Source organism: Dendrobates tinctorius, unplaced genomic scaffold, assembly GCF_039654945.1.
Source record: "Dendrobates tinctorius isolate UK_male_01 unplaced genomic scaffold, ASM3965494v1 ptg000338l, whole genome shotgun sequence".
Classification (NCBI taxonomy): Eukaryota; Metazoa; Chordata; class Amphibia; order Anura; family Dendrobatidae; genus Dendrobates; species Dendrobates tinctorius.
This window is the reverse complement of record NW_027362004.1, coordinates 337,875-361,500: the sequence shown is the minus strand read 5'-3', so window position 1 is coordinate 361,500 and position 23,626 is coordinate 337,875. Positions and strand designations below refer to the sequence as shown.

Here is a 23,626-nt window from a genome sequence, read left to right as displayed (position 1 = left end):
AAACTACAGTCATGGCCAAAACTTTAGAGAATGACACAAATATTAATTTTTACAAAGTCTACTGCTTCATTTTTTCTAATGGCAATTTGCATATACTCCAGAATGTTATAAAGAGTGATCAGCTTAACAGCAATTACTTGCAAAGTCAATATTTGCCTAGAAAATGAACTTTATCCCCCAAAACACATTTCAACATCATTGCAGCCCTGCCTTAAAAGGACCAGCTAACATCGTTTCAGTGATTGCTCCATTAACACAGGTGTGGGTGTTGATGAGGACAGGGCTGGAGATCAATCTGTCATGATTAAGTAAGAATGACACCACTGGACACTTTAAAAGGAGGCTGGTGCTTGGCATCATTGTTTCTCTTCTGTTAACCATGGTTATCTCTAAAGAAACACATGCAGTCATCATTGCACTGCACAAAAATGGCCTAACAGGGAAGAGTATCGCAGCTAGAAAGATTGCACCTCAGTCAACAATCTATCGCATCATCAAGAACTTCAAGGAGAGAGGTTCCCTTGTTGCCAAAAAGGCTCCAGGGCGCCCAAGAAAGACCAGCAAGCGCCAGGACCATCTCTTAAAAGTGTTTCAGCTGCGGGATCGGGCTACCAGCAGTGCAGAGCTTGCTCAGGAATGGCAGCAGGCAGGTGTGAGTGCATCTGCACGCACTGTGAGGCGGAGACTCTTGGAGCAAGGCCTGGTCTCAAGGAGGGCAGCTAAGAAGCCACTTCTCTCCAGAAAAAACATCATGGACAGACTAATATTCTGCAAGAGGTACAGTGAGTGGACTGCTGAGGACTGGGGTAAAGTCATTTTCTCTGATGAATCCCCTTTTCGATTGTTTGGGACATCTGGAAAACGGCTTATTCGGAGAAGACCAGGTGAGCGCTACCACCAGTCTTGTCTCATGCCAACTGTCAAGCATCCTGAAACCATTCATGTGTGGGGTTGCTTCTCAGCCAAGGGAATGGGCTCTCTCTCAGTCTTGCCTAAAAACACAGCCATGAATAAAGAATGGTACCAGAATGTCCTCCAAGAGCAACTTCTCCCAACCCTCCAAGAGCAGTTTGGTGATCAACAATGCCTTTTTCAACATGATGGAGCACCTTGCCATAAAGCAAAGGTGATAACTAAATGGCTCAGGGAACAAAACAGAGATTTTGGGACCATGGCCTGGAAACTCCCCAGATCTTAATCCCATTGAGAACTTGTGATCAATCATCAAGAGACGGGTGGACAAACAAAAACCTTCAAATTCAGACAAAATAAAAGCATTGATTTTGCAAGAATTGACTGCTATCAGTCAGGATTTGATCCAGAAGTTGATTGAGAGCATGCCAGGGAGAATTGCTGAGGTCCTGAAGAAGAAGGGGCGACACTGCAAATATTGACTTGCTGCATTAACTCATTCTGTCAATATAACCTTTTGTTACTCATAATATGATTGCAATTATATTTCTGTATGTGATAAAAACATCTGACAAACACACATAAAAACCAGAGGGCACCAGATCATGTGAAATAGCTTAGTTACTCACCGATAACGGTGTTTCTCGGAACCCATGACAGCACCTCGGAGAGAGGGGGTCCGCCCATCAAGGACAGGAACCTACAGACAAAAGAGCGGCACCTCTCCTCCGCCCCCAGTTGGTTACAGAGCATCAGAGGGTCTCCCGGTTAGTTAACAACAAAAGTATATACAGAACATTATAATTTGTATACTTATAGAGAAGCCTCGTGTCTAAGAACACACTCTACACACATTAAATCGTGCTTACCGCACACGTGAAAAAAGGGGGGGAATTAAGCGGGTGCTGTCATGGGTTCCGAGAAACACCGTTATCGGTGAGTAACTAAGCTATTCTCCCTCACCCATGACAGCACCACGGAGAGAATTTCAGAGATTGGTAGCTTAGGGAGGGACCACCGCCTGAAGGACCCTTCTCCCGAAGGTCAGGTCAGACACAGAGGCTAGATCTAGGCGATAGTGTTTGAAAAAGGTAGAAGGTGTTGACCAGGTGGCCGCCTTACAGATCTGTTCTATTGATACCTCTGATCTTTCTGCCCATGAGGTCGCCATTGCTCTCGTAGAGTGGGCTTTTAGACCCTCCGGGATGGTATTCCCGCTGCATGAGTATGCCAGGGCAATCGCATCCCTTATCCATCTTGCCAGGGTACTTTTGGACGCCCCGAGCCCCTTTCGAGGTCCCTGGAAACACACAAAGAGAGATCCTTCCTTCCTACATCCCTTGGTGGCCTCTACGTAGTGCACTAAGCACCTCTTCACATCTAATGTGTGAAATTTCTCCTCTTCTCTATTCGTAGGGTTTGGGCAGAAGGAAGGAAGGACTACCTCCTGTGATCTATGGAAGTGTGTTGCTACCTTGGGCAAATATGCGGGGTCAGGTTTCAATATAATTCTATCCTCCATAATTTTAATGAACGGGGGTATTGCCGATAAGGCTTGAATGTCACTCACTCTGCGAGCAGATGTTAGGGCCACTAGCAGTATCGTTTTTAATTATAGGGTCTTTAGTGGAGCTGACTGGATAGGCTCGAATGGGGGTCCTGTTAGGGCTGACAACACTAAGTTCAGATCCCATGATGGTATTTTCTGGGTAGCTATTGGTCTAGACCTGGCTGCGGCCCTCATAAACCGTGATACCCAAGGGTCGCTCGCCACCTCCTGATTATAGAGGGCGCCTAGGGCCGCTACCTGTACCCTCAGTGTGTTAGTCGCTAGTCCCTGTTCTAACCCCCTTTGGAGGAATTCCAGGATTTTATCCATTTGTATTCCATCCTGAACCTTTGTCCCCGAACTGGATAGGAATTTCCTCCAGGTTCTACCATAGGCTTTGATTGTAATTGGTTTTCTACTTTTTTGCAACGTGGAAATTAGATTTTCTGAAAATCCTTTCCCCCTCAGCAGTGACCTTTCAAATTCCATGCTGTTAAATGGAGGTTCACTGCTTGGGGGTGTAGCCCAGGACCCTGCGATAGAAGGTCGGGGAGATCTGGTAGAACCCAGGGGTCGGTTACTGACATTATTCTGAGCCATGAAAACCATGTTCTTTTTGGCCAGAAAGGGGCTATAAGTATTACCCGAGCCCCCTCTTCCCTGACTTTCCTTATCACCGCCGGGAGGAGAATGGTCGGTGGGAAGGCATACAGTAGTCCCCGTGTCCATGGGAGCATAAATGCGTCCAGGGTCTGAGGATTCCCCTTGGGATTTAGAGAACAGAATGCTTCCACTTTTTTGTTCTTGTGGTCTGCAAATAAGTCTATGTCTGGGGTTCCCCACATTTCCACAATCTTCTGAAAAACGGACTGATTTAGAGCCCACTCCCCTTGATGTAGTTGGGTACAGCTCAGAAAGTCTGCTGTCTGGTTCTCTACTCCCCGTATGTGTAGCGCCGATAGGGACAGTAAGTTTTCCTCGGCTAACCTGAATATCTCGGAGGATGCCTCCATTAGCGTTCTGGACCTGGTTCCCCCCTGGTGGTTTATATAGGCCACTGTTACTCGGTTGTCCGAGAATGTCCGGACATGATGGCCCTTTAATGCTGGCAAAAAGTGACTCAAGGCATAATTTACTGCTAGCAGTTCTTTTTGATTCGAGGAGGCTTTTAGTTCTTGACTTCTCCATCCCCCTTGAGCCACACCGGTGCCCATGTGTGCTCCCCATCCCACAGGACCGGTGGTAATTACATGTGTGATCTTGGCCTCCCAGGGGATCCCTTTGGACAAGTTGTTTTTGTCCTCCCACCAGGCTAGGGAATGAATAGTTTTTGAAACTAGCGTAATATGATGTTCCAAGTGGTCTCCTAAAGCCCGCTGGTTGGTCAGGATATCCCACTGCAGATCCCTCATGTGTATTTGTGCCCACTGGACCGCCGGCAAGCATGCAGAGAGGGACCCTAACAGGGACATTGCTCGTCTTAGTGTCATAGAAGGGTTTTGCCTCGCTTTTTGTACCATATGAATGATTCTGTCCTTTTTGTGATCTGGCAAGTAACACACTTGGATGTTTGAATCCAGTGTCAGGCCTAGGAACTCCTGGACTCTCCTTGGTTCCAGCCTTGACTTTTTCAGGTTCAGAAGCCACCCGAGGTTTTTTAGAGTGCTCATCACTCTGTCCCTCTGTTCTGTGCATTTCTGGCCTGAGTTGCTCGCTATTAAAAAGTCGTCCAAATAAGGCACTATCAGAACATCCTGTTCTCTTATGGGAGCCATCATCTCTGCCACCAATTTCGTAAAGACCCGTGGAGCCACTGAGATCCCAAATGGCAGGGCTCTGTATTGGAATTCTCTTATTTCTCCTGCTATCGAGACTGCTAGCCTGAGGTATTGCCTGGATTCTTTGTGAATGGGGACATGGTAGTAGGCATCGCTGAGGTCTAAGACCACCATAAAGCATTGCGGAAAGAGAATTTTGATGGTCGATTTGATCGATTCCATCTTGAATTTTTCGTTCTTGATATAGCAATTCAGTCTTTTTAAATTTATGATGGTGCGGAAGGTGCCGTCTGGTTTGGTTACCAGGAAGAGAGGCGAGTAGAACCCCCTGCCTCTCTCCTGTGGGGGAACCTCCTGTAGGACTTTTTTGTCCAACATACTCAGGACCTCCTTTTCGAGGGCGTCCTGTTAGTTTTTTGACGACCTTATCGGGGTAATTATATATTTTTGCGGCGGGAGAGAATAAAAGTTTATCCTTAATCCTGATCTTACAAGATTTATCAGCCAGGGATTGTTGGATATTTTCTCCCAGGCTGGGAGGAAAAAACTTAGTCTCCCTCCCACCCTGGGCCCACAGTCACTTGGCGGGTTTTTTATTCCGGGACGAGTTACCGAAGATGAACCCCCTGTCCCTTCTTCTGTCTTCCCATTTTTGGTCTCTCGGGGGTCTCCTCTGAAAGAACTTTTTGTTCCGAAAGGACCGTTTAAAGCCTGTGGCGCTCACTGGTCCTAGGTTTGGGAAGCCTTTCTTTTTGTCGCCTGCCTTTTCGAGGATGTCATCCAAGGTTTCCCCGAAGAGGAATTTTCCTTCACAGGGAATGGTGCATAACTTCATTTTTGTCTGGAGATCCCCAGGCCAACATTTTAACCATAAAGCTCTTCTAGCTGCATTCGACAAGGCTGCCGTTTTGGATGACAATCTTATCGAATCAGCCGAAGAGTCGGCCAGGAAGGCTGCCGCCCCTCTTATCATTGGCGTGGATTCCAGGATTTTATCTCTGGGAACCCCTTCCCTTATCTGTCTCTCCAATTGGTCTATCCATACCATAAGAGCTCTGGAGGTACAGGTTGCCGCTACCGCCGGCCTGATGTTTCCCCCTGCTGATTCCCAGGTGCCCTTAGGTAGGGTATCCGCTTTTTTATCTAACGGGTCTTTCAGGGTACCCATATCTTCAAAGGGGAGTGCAAACCTTCTTGAAGCTTTGGCTACCGCCACGTCTAGTTTGGGGGCCTTATCCCACGATGTGGATGCCTCCTCGTCAAATGGGTACTTTCTTTTGATGGAAGGAACCGTAGAGTTTTTCCTATCCAGTTTTTCCCATTCTTTATCTATGAGGCCTTGGACGTTCTTATTTAACGGAAATACCCTCCGTTTCTTTTGACCCAGTCCTCCGAACATAATGTCCTGGACTGATCTATCAGTCCGGGGGTCTTCCACCCCCATAGTGGATCTTACCGCCTTTACTAAGGCATCCACTTCGTCCAGGGGGAAACAATGACGACCTTCCGTCTCCTCTTCGGAGGATGACGAGTCGGTATTTACAGTATGGGAGGTGACTTGCCCTGACGATAAGCTCTCTGATTGGGACTCTATTACCACGTCCCCCTTCCTTCCTTTCCCGTTTTTTGGATGAAAGGGCACTCTGAATTTCTGTGCGGATTACTGCCCTTAGGTCTGCGGCATGATCCGGGGTTTCACCGCCGAGGACCTCCCGTATACAGGAGTCACACAATTTTTTCTCCCAGGGCGTTGGTAATGGCTTCCTACAGGTGGGGCATTCCCTGTTCTTGGTTTTTTCTCTCTTCTTTCCCTGATAAGGGAAAGAAGTCTATTACAATGGGGAACATTCACGAAGATCCACTTACCCCCCATGCGCGGTTGCAGGTACCGGTTCTGGAAGTGGATCCAAATCCCTCACTGGGCGATCCACGGCAGGTGACTTGCTCCTTGCAGTTGAATGCTGCGTGGAGTGGCTACTGGACCGGCTCCCCCGTCCGTCTTTATCCTTTTGGCGGTGCTGGTGATGCTGCCTATGTTGCTGCTGCTGCTGCTTAGGCTGCTGTAGCTCCTCATGCTGGTCGCTATCCATCACGCCTGAACGCTTCCAGCCCTGAGGCTGCTTCAGCGTTCCAAATTTGAATAAGCCGCCCTGGCGTCACCTGTTTTCCCGGCCTGCACCGCTGCCTCCCCCGGGGAGTGCGCACTGCGCATGTGCCGACCGCGGGGACCCGGAAGTTCCTCCTTCTACTTCCGGGGCAGCGCCATCTTGGTACACCTCTGTACCCGGCGCTGCCCCTATACCGGCGTCCCCCGGCCCCTACTCCTCCCGGAGCGGCGGCCCGGTCCTCCCCGCCCGCTCACCCTGGACAGCCCCTCAGCTGCAGCGGTGGCAGCTTCGGCAACCGACCCCGCCGCGACAGGGGCCTCCCCGCTGTCTGACCGCGGACGGGACAGTCCCGGATCTTCACCTTCCGGTAAGTGCTGCGCTCCTGCTGCCGTGGTTCACCCGTCAAGGACAGGAACCCAACTGGGGTGGAGGAGAGGTGCCGCTCTTTTGTCTGTAGGTTCCTGTCCTTGATGGGCGGACCCCCTCTCTCCGTGGTGCTGTCATGGGTGAGGGAGAAATATAATATTTGTGTCATTCTCTAAACTTTTGGCCATGACTGTACATGGGGGATCCATAAATATTTTTTGTGTATAACATGTTCCCAACCACATCACATGAATGAAATTTCTGTGAATTTACCTTTACTGCTGTCTTATACAGTTGCAAGCACAGGTTGTCATTAAATGGCTTTTTTTTTTTTTTTTTTTTTTTTTGGGGGGGGGGGGGGGGGGTTAGCATGAAAGCAAAGCACAACTTGGATTTGAGAATATATACATTACATTGATCAGAGAACTGATCCAATTCACCCAAAAATGGAATAAAGTCAGTCAGTTAGTCAGTCAGAGATAGTGACACAGTGACACAGAGGTTCGGGTCAAACTGTTTTTCTGTTCTTTATTGCGGGCATCCAAAATAAATGAGAATCCATCCAGGGACAAACACAATTTAAGTGCTCACTGGCTGAGCATCATTAGACATCAGCTTCCCTGGCTGTATAGGTGGCCTACTACAAATCATCGAGAAGTACACAAAAGTTTATATGTTACCAGGCACCAACTGGAGACTGGTAGACATCAATAACAGTCTCCTGACAAAAATCTTCTGCCTCCTCACTTTTCCTCCACTAAACTGCTCACCTATCTAAATCTAGTATTGAACAAGTCTAACAAATGGACTGACTCAGAGCTACAAACAAAACTAGGCCAGGAAGGGAAGATCAGGCCCAATACCAAACCTGCCGATCATTCCATAAAAATCTAGGTCCAAAAACAGGAATTACATAAGCCCCCAACAAACTACACTTTAATAGAGAAGTCCAGTAGAGATGACATGAATCGATTTGCCGGGCCTGGTCCATCAGCCATCTGTCGCAGATGCCAGGGAACCCTGAGAACTCTCTTACTAGATAGCATGCGCATTTCTTTTAATCACTCAGCCTGGCGTGATGTCACATGTGCGTATCATGACATTGCCTTCAAGTAAGAGGCGGTTCTCAGAGCTCTCAACCAGCCGCCATAGATTACTGACATGGCCGATGGACATGGACCTGCAAATCGATCCCAGATTCCATACTCCTCACCAAACTTTCCTGGATGGGATCTATATCTATTTTTTTTTTTCTGGAGCCTAGCATGCATGAGAGGAATCTTGGGCAAATAAAGCAATCCCCATTCCTGTCACTATCTGACAACACATATGATTAGAGAATTTCAATCCTGTAATCCCAGTGTTTGGAGGATATTCTTGTTAGTCATTGCTCACACTATATAATTTAATTCATTTTAGGCAAACAGTCACTTATCAAAACGCACAAGTTTCAGCTCAGTTATCTCAGAAGCACAATACATGCGTAAAAGCAGGGATAGTCATAGGTCTATGTGTATAGTTGGAAATGAATACTCGATCTGTAAAACATCTGAATGTTATGACTTGTTCTGGCTGTCACACCATGAAGATGAAGACATTTAAACAGAGCTTACGGAAATGGATAAGCCATTTCCATGCGCTGCTTGTATGAAACATCTCCCTGTTATTACATGCATCTCCTATGGTAGTTCATGATTTCCTTTTCCTGAAGCTCTTAATAACAGAAGTTATAAACACTGCCCTGTGCGCACCTGATTCACAGGACTTTGTATGCAAACGAGACCACAAGCATACAATAAGAAATAAGTCCGCTCGATTTAATCCCGTCATGAAGACTCTAAATCATGGCGTACACCACTGCAATATTTCATGCACAAACTTATGTGAGAAAAGATATATAGTGATCATATATAACAAAAATGGCTTGGCTAGAATGTTTTTTTAGTTTTATTTCACAAATGTAAAAAAATTACAATATGTAAAGAATATATTGCACACATTACTAGTTATGCTCGCTATATTCATGCTAGCATCATGGCTGCTTTTTGGGAACACATGATGGTAAATCTTGACAGATACCATTGACATGAATGTGGTCTAAATAAAAAAAAAAAAAGATACAATTTCAGTATCTTCAATCCTCTATTCAGTCATGATTAAAAACCCATACATCCATGTGTTGTGGTCATAAGTAGGGAATATGCATTTCTGGTGAGTTCATCCTTAAAGGGGTATACTAAAGTTGTTTCCTGAGCAGCTCAGAACTATGCAGTCTTCTCACTTCCTGGTTGCTTGGAGAAGTGTGTGTCAGTCTAGTTGTATGGCGGGAGAGGGACGCCTCCTTGCATTACAGTTCTGTTCCAAGAACTTAACCTGCTACTATACCTTAATGGTTTCATTGTTTTCAGTCTACAATCTTATCACTATATTTACATATAGAGATATCAGTGCATTTGAACAAGCACAACATTCAGGAAAGTGAGAGCTATGATTAGGTGAACTGCTGTAGGAATAGTCCATAGTGGGGTCTGAAGGCTCCTGATTTTACAGGACTAGTAACAGCTCAGGAGTGGAGATGGAAGGAGAGGATGGTAAGCAACTAAGTGCTAAACAGAATTCAATTGACTAGAGAGAGCTGACTGAGATGTTAGGCGTTAACTCCTCTCCCGAAACGTAATCAGACTCCCCCATGCTCTAGTGGCCAAACTTCATGGAAACAAGCTGCATAATACGCAATTATAAAAGCTGTCATAAAAGAATAAAATGAGTTAGAAAAGTTAAGTCATTATGAACTTATTTTCATGCTAGCTAAAGCAATTTGGTAACGAGAATACTTCATATATTCATGCCGAGTTTAAGTTTGTCGATCAGTTGCAAACATTCGTTCAACTCTAGTCCCATAGGCTCCAATGACAATCGGATGTTCGGCGAATATTGCAAATACAATAATAGTCGGCGATCGTAATCCGAACCGAATGATGCAAAATTTGCTCAACTCTAGCCAAGAGGCCCAATAAACGTATGACTATCGACTGATTCCACCATTATCAAAGGGTTTGGCTGACATAAGTTCAATGTGGATGAGGACTTTTAGTCACAAACTAAGACTAGGGGTGCACCAAAAATGCATACGATCTGCTTCTGACCACATGGATATATGCATTTTTAATCATGAAAGAATGAAACATTTATATTTTACATCAGGTACTGGAATTTTACCTACTTATTGAATTTACTACCAATATTCCTTGGTCCATTAGTTTCCGTACAACAGGACTATAACTCCAGATATGCCAACAAACAAGCTGCTATACTGGGGAGCTGCATTACTCTTTATCCCCCTTTTTCTATTTGTAATGGGTGTTGCAGTATTTCTGATGGCAAGAACTAAATAATCCCATATCATAATTGATAGAAAAATTGGAAATTAAACTGACTGGGTCATCCTATTGATATAAACTAGTATACTAGCAAATTGATCGGATGACAACGTCTAGAAAAACACGTCACATACAGTAATCAAATTGACATACCCAAAGTGAAGACCCAATAAGGGAATGAAAAACTCTATGCTGACAACCATTCATTAACATCCACAGCTAGGATACCATTATAATTGTCCCTGGCGCTAGCCACTGTACATTGGTAATTCATAAAGTCAAGAATACCTACTTCACACACAAAACAAAAAAAATCGGGCTCAGTGGTGCAGTCTTTCTTTAACAGAACGGGCAAATAATTACAACACAGATTTTAACTGTGTGAGCAAAGATATTATGAACACCAAACCAATACACAGTCTACTTATCACTCGCATGTAACCCAGTGACCACCCAACTTACAACCAGTCACATTCATCCTGACTCTTCTGACAACCGTAGATCACTAGTGAATAAAGCCTGGATAAAACCATGGTGAAATGACATCTTACCTCTATGTCTGTTGGTTGTTTTGTCAAACATCAACATGGCATCCTCAACCTGGAGAAAAATGGAAAAAAAAGAAGAATGCTTAGAAAAAGCTTGGCACCTTAATATACAAATCCATAATCTTAAAACTTATTGCAATATAAAGTTACTCTGCCCTCATACACCATTACTGACCAGTTCATCAGATATTATGGTTAGGGCAAACTAGTACTAAGTAAGCTACTCAAATAAAGCTCAGGGCATATCATTTACTAGCTCCCAAAGCACCAAGCAGGTATTCAAGTGAACACACCAAAAAGGACAAAAAGTAAAAAAAAAATCACAGTAAAAAAGGCAATCATATTTACCAAGTGACACAATATTAATGCACTGCAGGATGCATCAGGCCCTCATGATAAAGGCAGAGGCAGCATCGGAATTGGGGTGTCTGTCCTTGTGGGGTGCACTTATATAGCGCTAGGAAGCCTGCCTGCAGCTAACAGTACAAACGTCACTAATAGGCTGAAAGCCAGTGTGCACAACTGGATAATTGATGCACTATACAAGCCTTTTCCATGTGCATTTATTACACTAGGCAACCACCCCGTAGGTGTGAATGGTTGTTTCATAGGTAGATTGAACCTGTACTTCCTCTACTTTTATCGTGGTGGGGGCCTGCTGCATCCTGCAGTGCATCAATACCGCGTCTTGGTATATGAGGCTGAGCGAGCGTGCCCGGATATCATGTTATCTGAGCATGCTCGGGTGTCATTATAGTATCTCAGGCATGCTTGAGTAATATGTTCGAGTCCCTGCGGCTGCATGATTACTAACAAACAGGCAATCCCCGCATGTGTTGTGTCTAACAGCCGCAAATCATGCAGCCGAAGGGACTCGAAACATTTGCTGACACACTTGAAAGAAATGACGATGGAGGGAGCATCAGCTGACACTTCCACATCATTCTTCCTCGACATTGACATCTCAGGGCAATGACGCCACTTCATGGCGTCCTCTACGTTAAGATGTGCAATGCTTCAGAAGACAAGGTGTGGAGAATGGAGAAGCGGAGGAACAAGGAGACATGAGGAGGAGACATGAGTACTGTATCTTTTTTTCAGAACACTGTGCTGGCCATAAGACTGTATTGAGGATTATAGCGTGCATTATACGGTAAGGACTATGGGGTGCATTATACTGTACGGACAACAAAGTGGGGGCCATTATAATATTTGGAGGGCTATGTGGGAGCTTTTAAACTGTATGCAAACAATTATACAGTGTGAAGGATTGTGTGGAGGGCTGTGTGGGGGTTACAGTTGGCGGATTATACTGTGTTGGGGTCACCGTACTTTTCCAAGACAGTTGAGGGGTGGAGTACAGTAAGGTCATCATAATGTTCGTGTGGAAAAATTCAATGTAGGGGTATTTCAGTGTTTGTGGGGCAGTTTTGCTGACATCATACTTTACGAGTGCAATGAAAGGGAAATCTAGGACTCCAGTAGGAGGAAAATTAGAGGGCACACAGAACCACAGAGCAGGTGCAGTAATAGGGACACACATGGCAGCAGCGGCTCAGTATTGGGGTATCAGCAGGATAAGGAGTTTGTGCAGGTTGGGGATAGATGGAGATGGTGCCTGAAATGTGAGAAGTATCTCTGCAGCAGAGTCCTGGCTGGAAGAAGTTGCCATGTTGTTCTGTGCCAGAGGAAAGAGACAGAAAAGTGAACAATTCCATCACAAAGAGCGTCATCTGTAAGTTACTATATATAACTGTACTGTGATCTCCTATATGTTCTGCATTACTGGTACCTACCACTATTTGGTCACCCTATGGCGGTAACATTAGTGTTGGTCTTTGTATAGAGATATTTTGGTAACAGTACTGTCATCTGCTGAGGTTCTCCTACATCCACTATCATGGTGCGCCACCATAGTTGTAATCAGGGTTACCTGGTTAGGGGCCCACTCAGACATTTCATCTCCCCTGAACCAAACCCCTCGCTATGCCTATGAAATGGTATGATGTTGAAAGAAAATTGAGGATATCAAAAACTATGATTACTGGATTTCACAGTACTCTGCACCACTCAAAAAAGAGAATGAAGATGTAGCAGATCTGATCTTGTTCTGTGGCACAAACTGCAGTGATACCATCAGGTATCCTATGTGATCTTCCATGGGACACGTGTAAGCTCTACTGTGTCTTTATTAGGTTTAATTTCCTTTACTTCATCTACAATGACAGCAAAGCAACACTGCAGTCTAAAGATGATCATGTATTAATACAAATAATATGAAGATGAGATGTATGTGATCTCTGACAGATTCGTAGCACCTGTACCATTCAAAAGTTTTACAGACATTTCAGTTGCACCCACAAAATGTTTATTTTCATCCTGTAAGATTAAAGCTTTTAGCAAAGCAGCATGAGAGAAATGTGAGCATCCAGAGAAAAGTTGGCATGAGCTGTCCACCAGCTGGGCATTTTGCAATTTTCCAATTGGTGTATCTGGGAAGAGGACTGTGTCGCTTGGGCTTCAGATCAACTCTGGTTGAAGCTGCTGACCTACTGAAGCGAGTCCTATAGCTGAGCTAATACCAGGATTTTTTTCAGGCTTCTTGGTCTCTATAATTACACTAACCCTCCTGGAATGCTCCCCTGAGTTTGGCCACAATCCTTGGATCAGAACCATGAAACAAGGAGAATTTATAATTAAACCAATTTATTATTCTCATACAAAAGAACTTAGTGTGTGCCCTTTGCTGATCTCTCATTTTTAATAAAACATGTCCTTGGATATATTTAGCTCCGAAGTAACCTCTGCACTAAAAACAATGTTTACATGAAACTCAGGAAGATGGAGGGATTATTACTGAAACTGGAGACATAAAGAGTTAGTGTACTTGAAATTGGTTTCTGTTCCATCTACTGACATTTTTGCTAAATCACACATTCTACCTAGAAATATGATCATGAGCCATCAGCATGTCAAAGAACTTCACTTACGATTCAGTGAGGCTCGCAGCCCTTCAGAGGCTGTGCAAGCTTATACATGGCCACTACAATAGCTCTAGACCACACATGTTAAACTCTGTCCCGCAGGGTGCTTATACTTGGCTCGCTCCCTCCACCATCATTCTCCCTCTGTGTCTGAGGTCTCTGCATAGTGGGCGCGATGTCATTACAACGTGCTCGTTGCGCCGAGCTGTGCAGAGGATCAGAAGATGCCCTGCAGAGACCAGAGCGGCGAGGGAACAATGAGATGTATTTTTTTTAGTTTTTTTTTATGTGGGGCCCATTATACTGTATGGAGCACAATATGGGGACCATTATACTGTATGTAGCACAATATGGGGACCATTATACTGTGTGGAGCACTATACAGGGGCCATTATACTGTATCAAGCACTATGCGGGGGCCATTATACTGTATCACGCACTATGCGGGGCCATTATACTGTATGGAGCACTATATGGGGACCATTATACTGTATCAAGCACTATGCGGGGGCCATTATACCTGTATGGAGCACTATGTGGGGACCAATATACTGTATGAAACACTGTGGGGCTTATTATACTGTATGGAGAACAATGTGGGGACCATTATACTGTATAGAAAACTGTGGGGACCATTATACTGTATGGAGCAGTATGCGGGGACCCTTATACTCTATGGAGCACTATGTGGGGGCCATTATACTCTATAGATCAGTATGTGGGGGCCAGTATACTGTCTGGAGGGCTGTGTGGGGATTACAGTTGGGGAATCATACTGTGTCGGGATCACCATATTTTGCCAGGGGGGAGTCCAGTTGGGTCATAATACTGTGCATGTGGAGGGTTGTTCGTTGGACAATTCATTTGTTTCCATATGAAAAGGTTCATCATTATATTTGATGGTAAGGAAAAACTTCCGCAATTGTAGACATTTTTTAAATACTGTAAATCTCAAGGTTGGCCAGCGACTTTGTCCAAGTTTTTAAATTTTGACCCTCCGTATTTAAGTTTGACATTCCTGCTATAGACTCACAAAACCAAAGGGGGCAACTACATCATTGTCTCTGAAGCCACTATATGGTATGCAGCAATATGGCTTGGATGTGAAGAAGATGGGGGGAAAAAAAAATTCTCCATCTTCTCCATGCTGTCAATCCTTGAAAATCGCAGTCGCAGTGCAGTCCAATAGTTTCCACAGATTTTGTGACTTGATAGCTGAGTGCGATCCGAATATTGGATGCAACTGTGATTCTTTCCTTGGACAGACGCTGTCCGAGGAAAATAGTCAGACATATGCACGGACCCAATATACCACTGGTCCGAGTGCAATCCGATGTTTTTTGGATCTCATTCGGACCGAAACTATGGCCGTCTCCATGAGCCTTGACAAGAAGAAATCAGCACCAAATTACAGGAGCAGAAAAGTGAAATCTCAATCACTTACTGCAAATACAAAATCATAGTAAAAATGGAGATCTATCAGTTTTTATATCTGCTGCAAATTAATTGTTTCTGCAGATTTTCACTACAGAGTTCAAGTTAGCATTTGTATTCTGTAAAAATTGTAACAAAATGCAAGTTTTACATATTTTGCTGTAAAATCTGCAGAAAAATCCAGAACAGATTTTCCTGACCAAAGTACTGCACGTGTGAACATACGCTTAATGTATGATACTGCTATTTCAAAATAGATAAAACAGAATGTAATGAAAATGTCTCAACCGTCAATCACTTTTCAAAATGGTACAAATCTCCATAAGGCTGTGTGCCCATGATGCGATTTTTAAGCGTTTTTGCTGCGATTTTCGGCGCGAAAACGTTTAAAAAAACTCGTACAGAACGCACCCCATGCATTCCTATGGCATTCCGCACATGCTGTGCTAATGCATGGAATGGCGGAATCGCATTGCGGAAAAAAATGCAGCATGCTCATTCTTTTTTGCAGAATTGCCGCGGTTCTGCACCCATAGGAATGCATGAGAATCGCTTACTTCCCACATGTGGCTATGCCCACCATGCGCGAAGGTAAGCGTCTCATGTGCGGTTGGTACCCATGGTGTGGAGGAGAGGAGACTGTCCTCCAGGCCCTCGGTACCATATCCCTGTAAAAAAAAAAAAAGAATAAAAAATAAAAAAAATCGGGGTATATTTACCTTCCGGTGTCACGCGAAGCCTTCTCGGGCCTCAGCGTTCCCAGTAATGCCTTGCGGCAAGGTCCTGTGATGACGTAGCCTCGCGTTACTCTAGTGGTCTCGTGAGATCGCTATAGCAACGCGAGACCGACGTCACCACAGGTCTCGCAAGGCATCGCTGGGAATGGGAGCGTCGCTAAGACTGCGCGGGACATCGGAAGGTAAATATACCCCGATTTTTTATTTTTTTATCATTTTTAACATTCTATCTTTTACTATTGAGGCCGCATAGGCGGCCTCAATAGTTAAAAGCTAGTCACACTTGTCAAACACTGTTTGACGAGTGTGACCAACCTGTCAATCACTTTCCAAGCAATGCTTCAAATTGCTTGGAAAGTGCTTGAATATCGCACGTGAATATCGCGGCAAAATCGCGAACATAATCGCGGTAAAATCGCGCAGAAAAAAACGTGCGATTTCTTGGAAGGAGTCCAGTTTTGAGTGTCCGGATTAAAACGCAACGTGGGAACATAGCCTAATATCTGAAGTCTGTAATAAGATACATGGCGGAAGAAGCCATTGCTTACTCAACAGTCAATTTCCTTATTCTTTGCCCTGGTGCATTTTATTTACTCCTCTCATTGCACACAAATTTTCTGCTTGAGTTCTAGATTTTCTCCACCCATCTCCTTCAGGGCAGACATTGTCGGTAGAAGAATGGGCTTTATTCTTCTAAACCGAGGTCATACAATACCTTCCACCACCTGACTGTACACAAAGGTGAAATTAGATTGAATGCCTAAAAAATGCCTAAAAAAATAATGTATTCTGAAGCTTAGTAAAACAACATGCAGATGAAACTGTTAAAAGAGAGAAAACATAAGGTTGGAAAGGAAACTCTTTTTATTGGAGTATGGATAGTCTTTTCTTCTTGATTCAGAAAACCTATCAATGTCCTGGCAGAGCAGCAAGGACTGAAACTAGAATACCCGCGCCACACAAAAAAGCTGAATAGAGTGAAAGGGAAAAATACAATCCTGCATGCGCAGCTCTGCTCTCACGCTTCTCGGTGAATCAAAGAGAAAGCTTGTGTGAGACTTCACCAAGGAGAAACCAGTCAAGGCCTATGACTGTATGCCTAAAGCTGGAGTCACACATAGCGACTCACCAGCGATCCCGACAACAATATCAACGTGTCAGGATCGCTGGTGAGTCGCTACATGATCGCTGGTGAGCTGTCACACAGACAGCTTCACCAGCGATCAGCACAGCGACGCCGCGCGCTCGGCGTCGCTGTGTAAGTTAGTTACCAGCGCGCTGATGCAGGGAACTGGTAACTAACATACACATCGGGTATCCAAGGGACGTGCGTCCCTTAGATACCCAATGTGTACGTTAGTTACCAGCTGAATACAAGATACAATTGTGGGCGCACTCAGCTGTGCATGATAGCAACATCAGTGATATGGCCAGGTGCCGCTGCAGTGGAATAATGACAATAGAAAAAGGAAAAGAAAAAGCACCACTGCAAAAAAAGCGCACACTGCACCAATTAAAGTGACGACTGAAATAAGTAATTTTAATTGCTACAAGAGTTATACACAATAAAAACATAATAAAATCACAAAACTATGGCATCCATGGTGCCTAAAATGCATATCAATACAAAAATGTAATGTCATACGTATAAGTACATATAATGTGAGCATATAATCCAGAGACACTATAGCAGTATACCTCCCTATTCCCAGGCTCATGAGGACTAAATAACCCTAAACAAAGCCCAGCCCATAATAAAGCAACCACAAACAAAAATCCATGTTATATAGTTTTCATGCTAGGACCCTAATAAGCCCAGATAGCAAGAAGAAGGGGAAAGAAGTTAACTCCACATGTCAGTGGTGCCAGGACACGGAGTAAGGCAAAACAATATCTAAAACTGCCACCAAGACAATCAATAGTCGCAATGGAAATAAAGATACACGGATGCCATACCCAGGACCATTACCCCACGCGTATCGCCGTAACCTGTACAGCTTTGTCAGGGGAAGCACGAGCGCGCAACGTCGCTGTGTACGTTAGTTACCAGGGCGCTGATGCAGGGAGCTGGTAACTAACGTACACATCGTCCCTTAGATACCCGTTGTGTACGTTAGCTACCAGCTCCCTGCATCAGCGCGCTGGTAACAAACGTACACATCGGGACATCGGGTTTCTAAGGGACGCACGTCCCTTGGATACCCGATGTGTACGTTAGTTACCAGCTGATCGCTGGTCTCCCACCTGTCACACGCAGCGATGCGTGCTGGCCAGCGGAAGACCAGCAATGGAAGAAATGTCCAGAGGTTTCCAAGAGCGATCAGCGATACCGGCAGGGGGGCCGGTCGCTGATCGCTGTTGTGTCACAAAACTTGTGACGGGGACTTAAGCAAAATGTTATCACTTCTTATCTTTTCCACATCTTTTTTATTCCAAAAACAAAAGTGAGTATCTATGTGAAGTATAGTCTTAGGTCCCAATACACAGTAAAACTTCTTAATAGTAATCTGACATTGTGCATAGTAGCCTGGTCATATAAAAATAACACAAGGAAATCAGTCTGGTAGGAAACTACATACAGTACATATCCAGTATGTATTTCTATGGACGACAGGTTTAAAGTATTGTTCACAACTAGGACAACCCCTTCTCAATTTGAATGCTTGGCATCATCAAAATAAAACCACCTATACTCCCCTCCCGTGACGGCGATGTTCCAGCTGTGTTGGTACTTGAGTACTCAGGGCTCACGCGAGGTTGTTGCATCACACGAGTCCTGCACCCAATTAACACTGGCGTCTCAGTCTCCACCTCTGGACTGATCAGTAATCATGAGGAACTCAGAGCTGCGGCTGGCCACTCACATTCTTCTATTTGTACATCAGAACGTGGCTACAGTGACTTGAGCCCCGGGAACGTGCCGATACGTGCATGAGAGGTCTGTATAGGAGTATAGAAGGAAACATTGAGATTGAGAAGGGGTCATCCAAGTAGTGGTCAATTCCTTTAAGGAACAAAGTTCTCTGAATTTGCATTGCTTGACCCCATGCTACTCTTTAGTGGTCTTTATGACATTTTGTTTTCATAGAGCAAACCACCAGCTGATAGAGACTCCTAATCCTGTACTGATCAGCTCATGGCAACGATAACTTCATTAGAGTTGTTAACTGTCCAGAAATCCTGGACTGTCTATAAAAAGAGTACATTTTTTACCCGTCTGTAAAGATAAATAATGATGCGCCCGCATTTTTCGTATACTAGAGAAGCTTGATCAGTTTTTTTTTTTTACTACAGCAATTTTACAGTTCACAACGAATGCAGCTAATATCTTCATATCAGAATTATGGGATGGCATGTAACATTTATAATCATTATGATTTATTCTGGTTCTCCAATGTGTCCATAAAAAAGTTGTCAGTCCGTGATATCTTGATAAGCAGTCCAGAAAAAGAAAAATATCAAGTTGGCAACTCTGAACTTCATGTTGAAAATTGCTCCAAAAACACAACTTTGGCTACATGGATTGCATGTACTAGAAATGAGGTATATTTTATAGAAAGTAATAGTACATTTAAAGTGCACCTCAATATGGGATGTTCTCCCATAAATTAGAAGTGTCTTATGGAGGATGTATCTTGGGTATTAATATTACATTTAATATAGTACCGTATGTCCTCACCAAAATCAGAAGCCTCTTACTATAGATACTTACATAGTTGAAAATCCAGTATAAAAAAAAATCAAGAACTAAGAATCACCTAAGAAATGGAGGGTCTCCATGCTGGAAGCAAGACCTGTAGCTGTAGTAATTTTGGAATTATAATATTTTATAATCTAGTTTAGAAAAACACGGAAATGTAATCAAAACAGACTATTCATGTGTTTTATAGTGAAATGATGAGATCCTAAGAACTCGTCTACCAGAAGACAACCTTGCGGGGCCCTGAGACATGCCATTATTTCTTTAATGCTGGGCTAGGTTGCCTTCTTAACATGGCAAGAGATGAACAGTGCCTCCAGGAAGCCGCCTGCAGCGGTCCAAGTCCCCTGTCCTATATCGTTGCAAATACTATGGATGAGTCTCCAAAGCTCAACTCAGCTTAAGGCATGCATTAATCAGAAGTAATTAGGATCCTCCAAAGACAAAGTCTTAGTATAAATAGTTTAAACATTACAAATTGACCATAACCAGTCCCAGGCAACACAAGTGTGTTCTTTAATTCATCCTGAATTTTAGATGGACTAAAAAAATTAAAAAGAATTCATTGCAAACCAAGTTAACCTATTCATAGCCAAAAAGCACAAAACACCAAGGTCCAAATTCATTATACAATTCTGGTGTAAAACTGTACGGTGGCTCAGTGGTTAGCACGCAGCCTTGCAGCACTGGGTCCTGGGTTCAAATCCCACCAAGAACATCTGCAAGGAGTTTGTATGTTATTCTTGTGTTTGTGCGGGTTTCCTCCGGGTACTCTGGTTTCCTCCCATATTCCAAAGACGTACTGATGGGGAATTTAGATTGTGAGCCCCATCGGGGACAGTGCCAATAATGTTTGAAAAGCGCTTCTGAATTAATGGTGCTAAATAAATGAATAAAATAAATTCAAATTTAACGAAAATTTTGCGACTTTTCTTTTTTCCGTCCCAGCCATTACCACCACATTTCTGAAAAGTGGCAATGCTTCACTGCGAGGTAACGTGGCCAAGTGCAGCCTACAAATTCATCATAATTTACAACTCACAAGTATAACAAACTACGACAAAAATGTACTCCATTTCCTTACAGGACGAACGGCAGCTGAAAGATGCACCACATTCATTAAGAGGTTCAGGCCTCCTGATGAATTTCGCAAATCTTACTCCAGCACACTGTTCACCAAGATTAGTGTGCAAAACGCCAGCCTTGATGATTCAGCGACCAAGCTTCCATGGGAGAAATTTCTGTACTAATAGGGTTAACAGCGTCACCCCGAAACTGTGAACACATGAACACAAAGAAGGAAGCAGCTAGAAACGCTTCTCTACTCATCACCTGACAGTGAAAGATATAAACCTAAAGAAGCCAAAACTTCTAATAATCCTAACAGTTCCTGTGTGCAGCATAAATCAGAAAGACCACTTTCACACCAGATGGAACACGAGACAAAAGCAGCTGATTTTGGCTTCCTACAGCAACATATTACCGTATTTAAAGTATTAGTGGAGTTTATTAGTTATTAATCCTTGTAGAGTGCAAGATTCTCAGCACTGACAATCATTTTGCTAATTAATGCATATATTGTTTGTAACTCTTGGCTACTGCACGTTAGTGTTTTATTTAGTGGTTCTACTTTCCTACAAAAATCGCTCTATCCTTAGTCTTTAATTTACTCAGACTATACATGTGTCTGTGTTGCATTGATGATCTGCAAACTTCAGTGGAGGACACAGACATAAGAGGGCCCTTGTGCAAGAAAAGTATATTGGCCCCTCTGTGTCTGTGATAAAAGCTGCTTGGTATTAGTGGCCTCCTTACCTCTTGGGCCCTTGTGCGACTGCACTGGTTGCACCAAAGGTATGTCCGACCTTGGAGGGTTAAAAGGGTAACTAAGCTTGTTAGCATTTTTTTATATGTTATATCCACTGTTTAGTAGCTTTGATCAATGGATGCCTGGGTTCTGTGACCCCCCCCATCACTCAAACAACTTATACAAGCCTTGTATGAACCCACAGATTTTCTTGCCAGTACAGATACAGCTCTGCTCATGCTACAAATAAGCTGAGTGACTGTGCCCAACGGGACTAGAAGATATCAAAATTAACGGTAAACTATAACACATCATTACATTGCTTTGATAATAATTGAAACCATAACATCCATACCCTCAAGTTTACCCAAAACCCCAAACTTCTCCCAGTTATCCAGAACTTAATTTTGATACCCATGGAACTCTTTGGAGACTCAAGTTCAGAAATGTGCTGGCCCGAGAGGATTTATACATAAACTGGAAATGACAGTATGAAAGTACACAGATTGTCAAACTCCAATCCATTCCAGCAATGAACACAATATAAAAGAGTAGCTTGAAATTTCCCTGTTCTGGACCTATAACGGAGGGTTATTTTTGGGAGAACTGGAAGGGCAACAAGCCATTATGCCTTGGCAAGCGCATTTAGATAAAGAGCGAGAGCTCGGAAATGACATTTGCTTTAGATGAAGAAAAAACTAGCTACACCTCTGATATCACTATAAGGTACCATCACACTGTAAGCAATCCATACACTCCATAGTAGTGAAGTGCTCAAATGCATTTCTGTGAGACTATAAATGTCAAAATAGCAAAATTCTCATTTGTCAGGTGATTAGATAGATTACGTAAAAATAATCTTTATTGGCAGCACACCACCCTATATAAAAAAGGTGATGTGCTGTCAAGATAATGAAATATTGAGACAGAATTGTTCTACCCCATGCAGTTTTTTGCTGAGCTGTTTAAGCAGTCAAGTAAACAGGAGTGATTACTGTAAAATATATATATATATATATATATATATATATATATATATATATATATATATATATATACACACACATACATATATATTATATACACACACACACACACACACACACACATGTACAGCACCATGGAATCAATGGTGCTATATAAATAAATAATAATATACATACATACATATACACACACACACACACACACACACAGTCATATGTAAAAGTTTGGGCACCCCTATTAATGTTAACCTTTTTTTCTTTATAACAGTTTTGGTTTTTGCAACAGCTATTTCAGTTTCATATATCTAATAACTGATGGACTCAGTTATATTTCTGGATTCAAATGAGGTTTATTGTACTAACAGAAAATGTGCAATCTGCATTTAAACAAAATTTGACCGGTGCAAAAGTATGGGCACCCTTATCATTTTCTTGATTTGAACACTCCTAACTACTTTTTACTGACTTCCTGAAGCACTAAATTGGTTTTGTAACCTCATTGAGCTTTGAACTTCATAGCCAGGTGTATCAAATCATGAGAAAAGGTATTTAAGGTGGCCACTTGCAAGTAGTTCTCCTATTTGATTCTGCTATGAAGAGTGGCATCATGGGATCCTCAAAACAACTCTCAAATGATCTGAAAACAAAGATTATTCAACATAGCTTTTCAGGGGAAGGATACAAAAAGTTGTCTCAGAGATTTAACCTGTCAGTTTTCACTGTGAGGAACATAGTAAGGAAATGGAAGAACACAGGTACAGTTCTTGTTAAGCCCAGAAGTGGCAGGCCAAGAAAAATATCAGAAAGGCAGAGAAGAAGAATGGTGAGAACAGTCTAGGACAATCCACAGACCACCTCCAAAGACCTGCAGCATCATCTTGCTGCAGATGGTGTCACTGTGCATCGGTCAACAATACAGCGCATGCATAACGCCTTTTTGTATGACCAAACAACTCAATCTTTGTTTCATAAGTCCACAGGACCTTCTTCCAAAATGTAACTGGCTTGTCCAAATGTGCTTTTGCATACCTCAGGCGACTCTGTTTGTGGCGTGCTTGCAGAAACGGCTTCTTTCGCATCACTCTCCCATACAGCTTCTCCTTGTGCAAAGTGCGCTGTATTGTTGACCAATGCACAGTGACACCATCTGCAGCAAGATGATGCTGCAGGTCTTTGGAGGTGGTCTGTGGATTGTCCTTGACTGTTCTCACCATTCTTCTTCTCTGCCTTTCTGATATTTTTCTTGGCCTGCCACTTCTGGGCTTAACAAGAACTGTACCTGTGTTCTTCCATTTCCTTACTATGTTCCTCACAGTGGAAACTGACAGGTTAAATCT

General features: G+C 43.4%; 1 protein-coding gene across 4 annotated transcripts in view; it reads right to left on the bottom strand.

Moving 5' to 3' along the window:
• Positions 1 to 23,626, bottom strand: part of MSI2 (musashi RNA binding protein 2) — a 713,954-nt gene that overhangs the window by 499,311 nt on the left and 191,017 nt on the right. For 3 of the 4 annotated variants that reach the window (XM_073562118.1, XM_073562119.1, XM_073562120.1), the window contains exon 2: positions 10,645 to 10,693. In XM_073562118.1, coding sequence (XP_073418219.1) covers positions 10,645 to 10,693 — 49 coding nt within the window. Of the gene's footprint in view, positions 1 to 1,743; positions 8,811 to 10,644; positions 10,694 to 23,626 lie in introns of those variants that run through there. The other variant, XM_073562117.1, reaches the window with a different exon arrangement.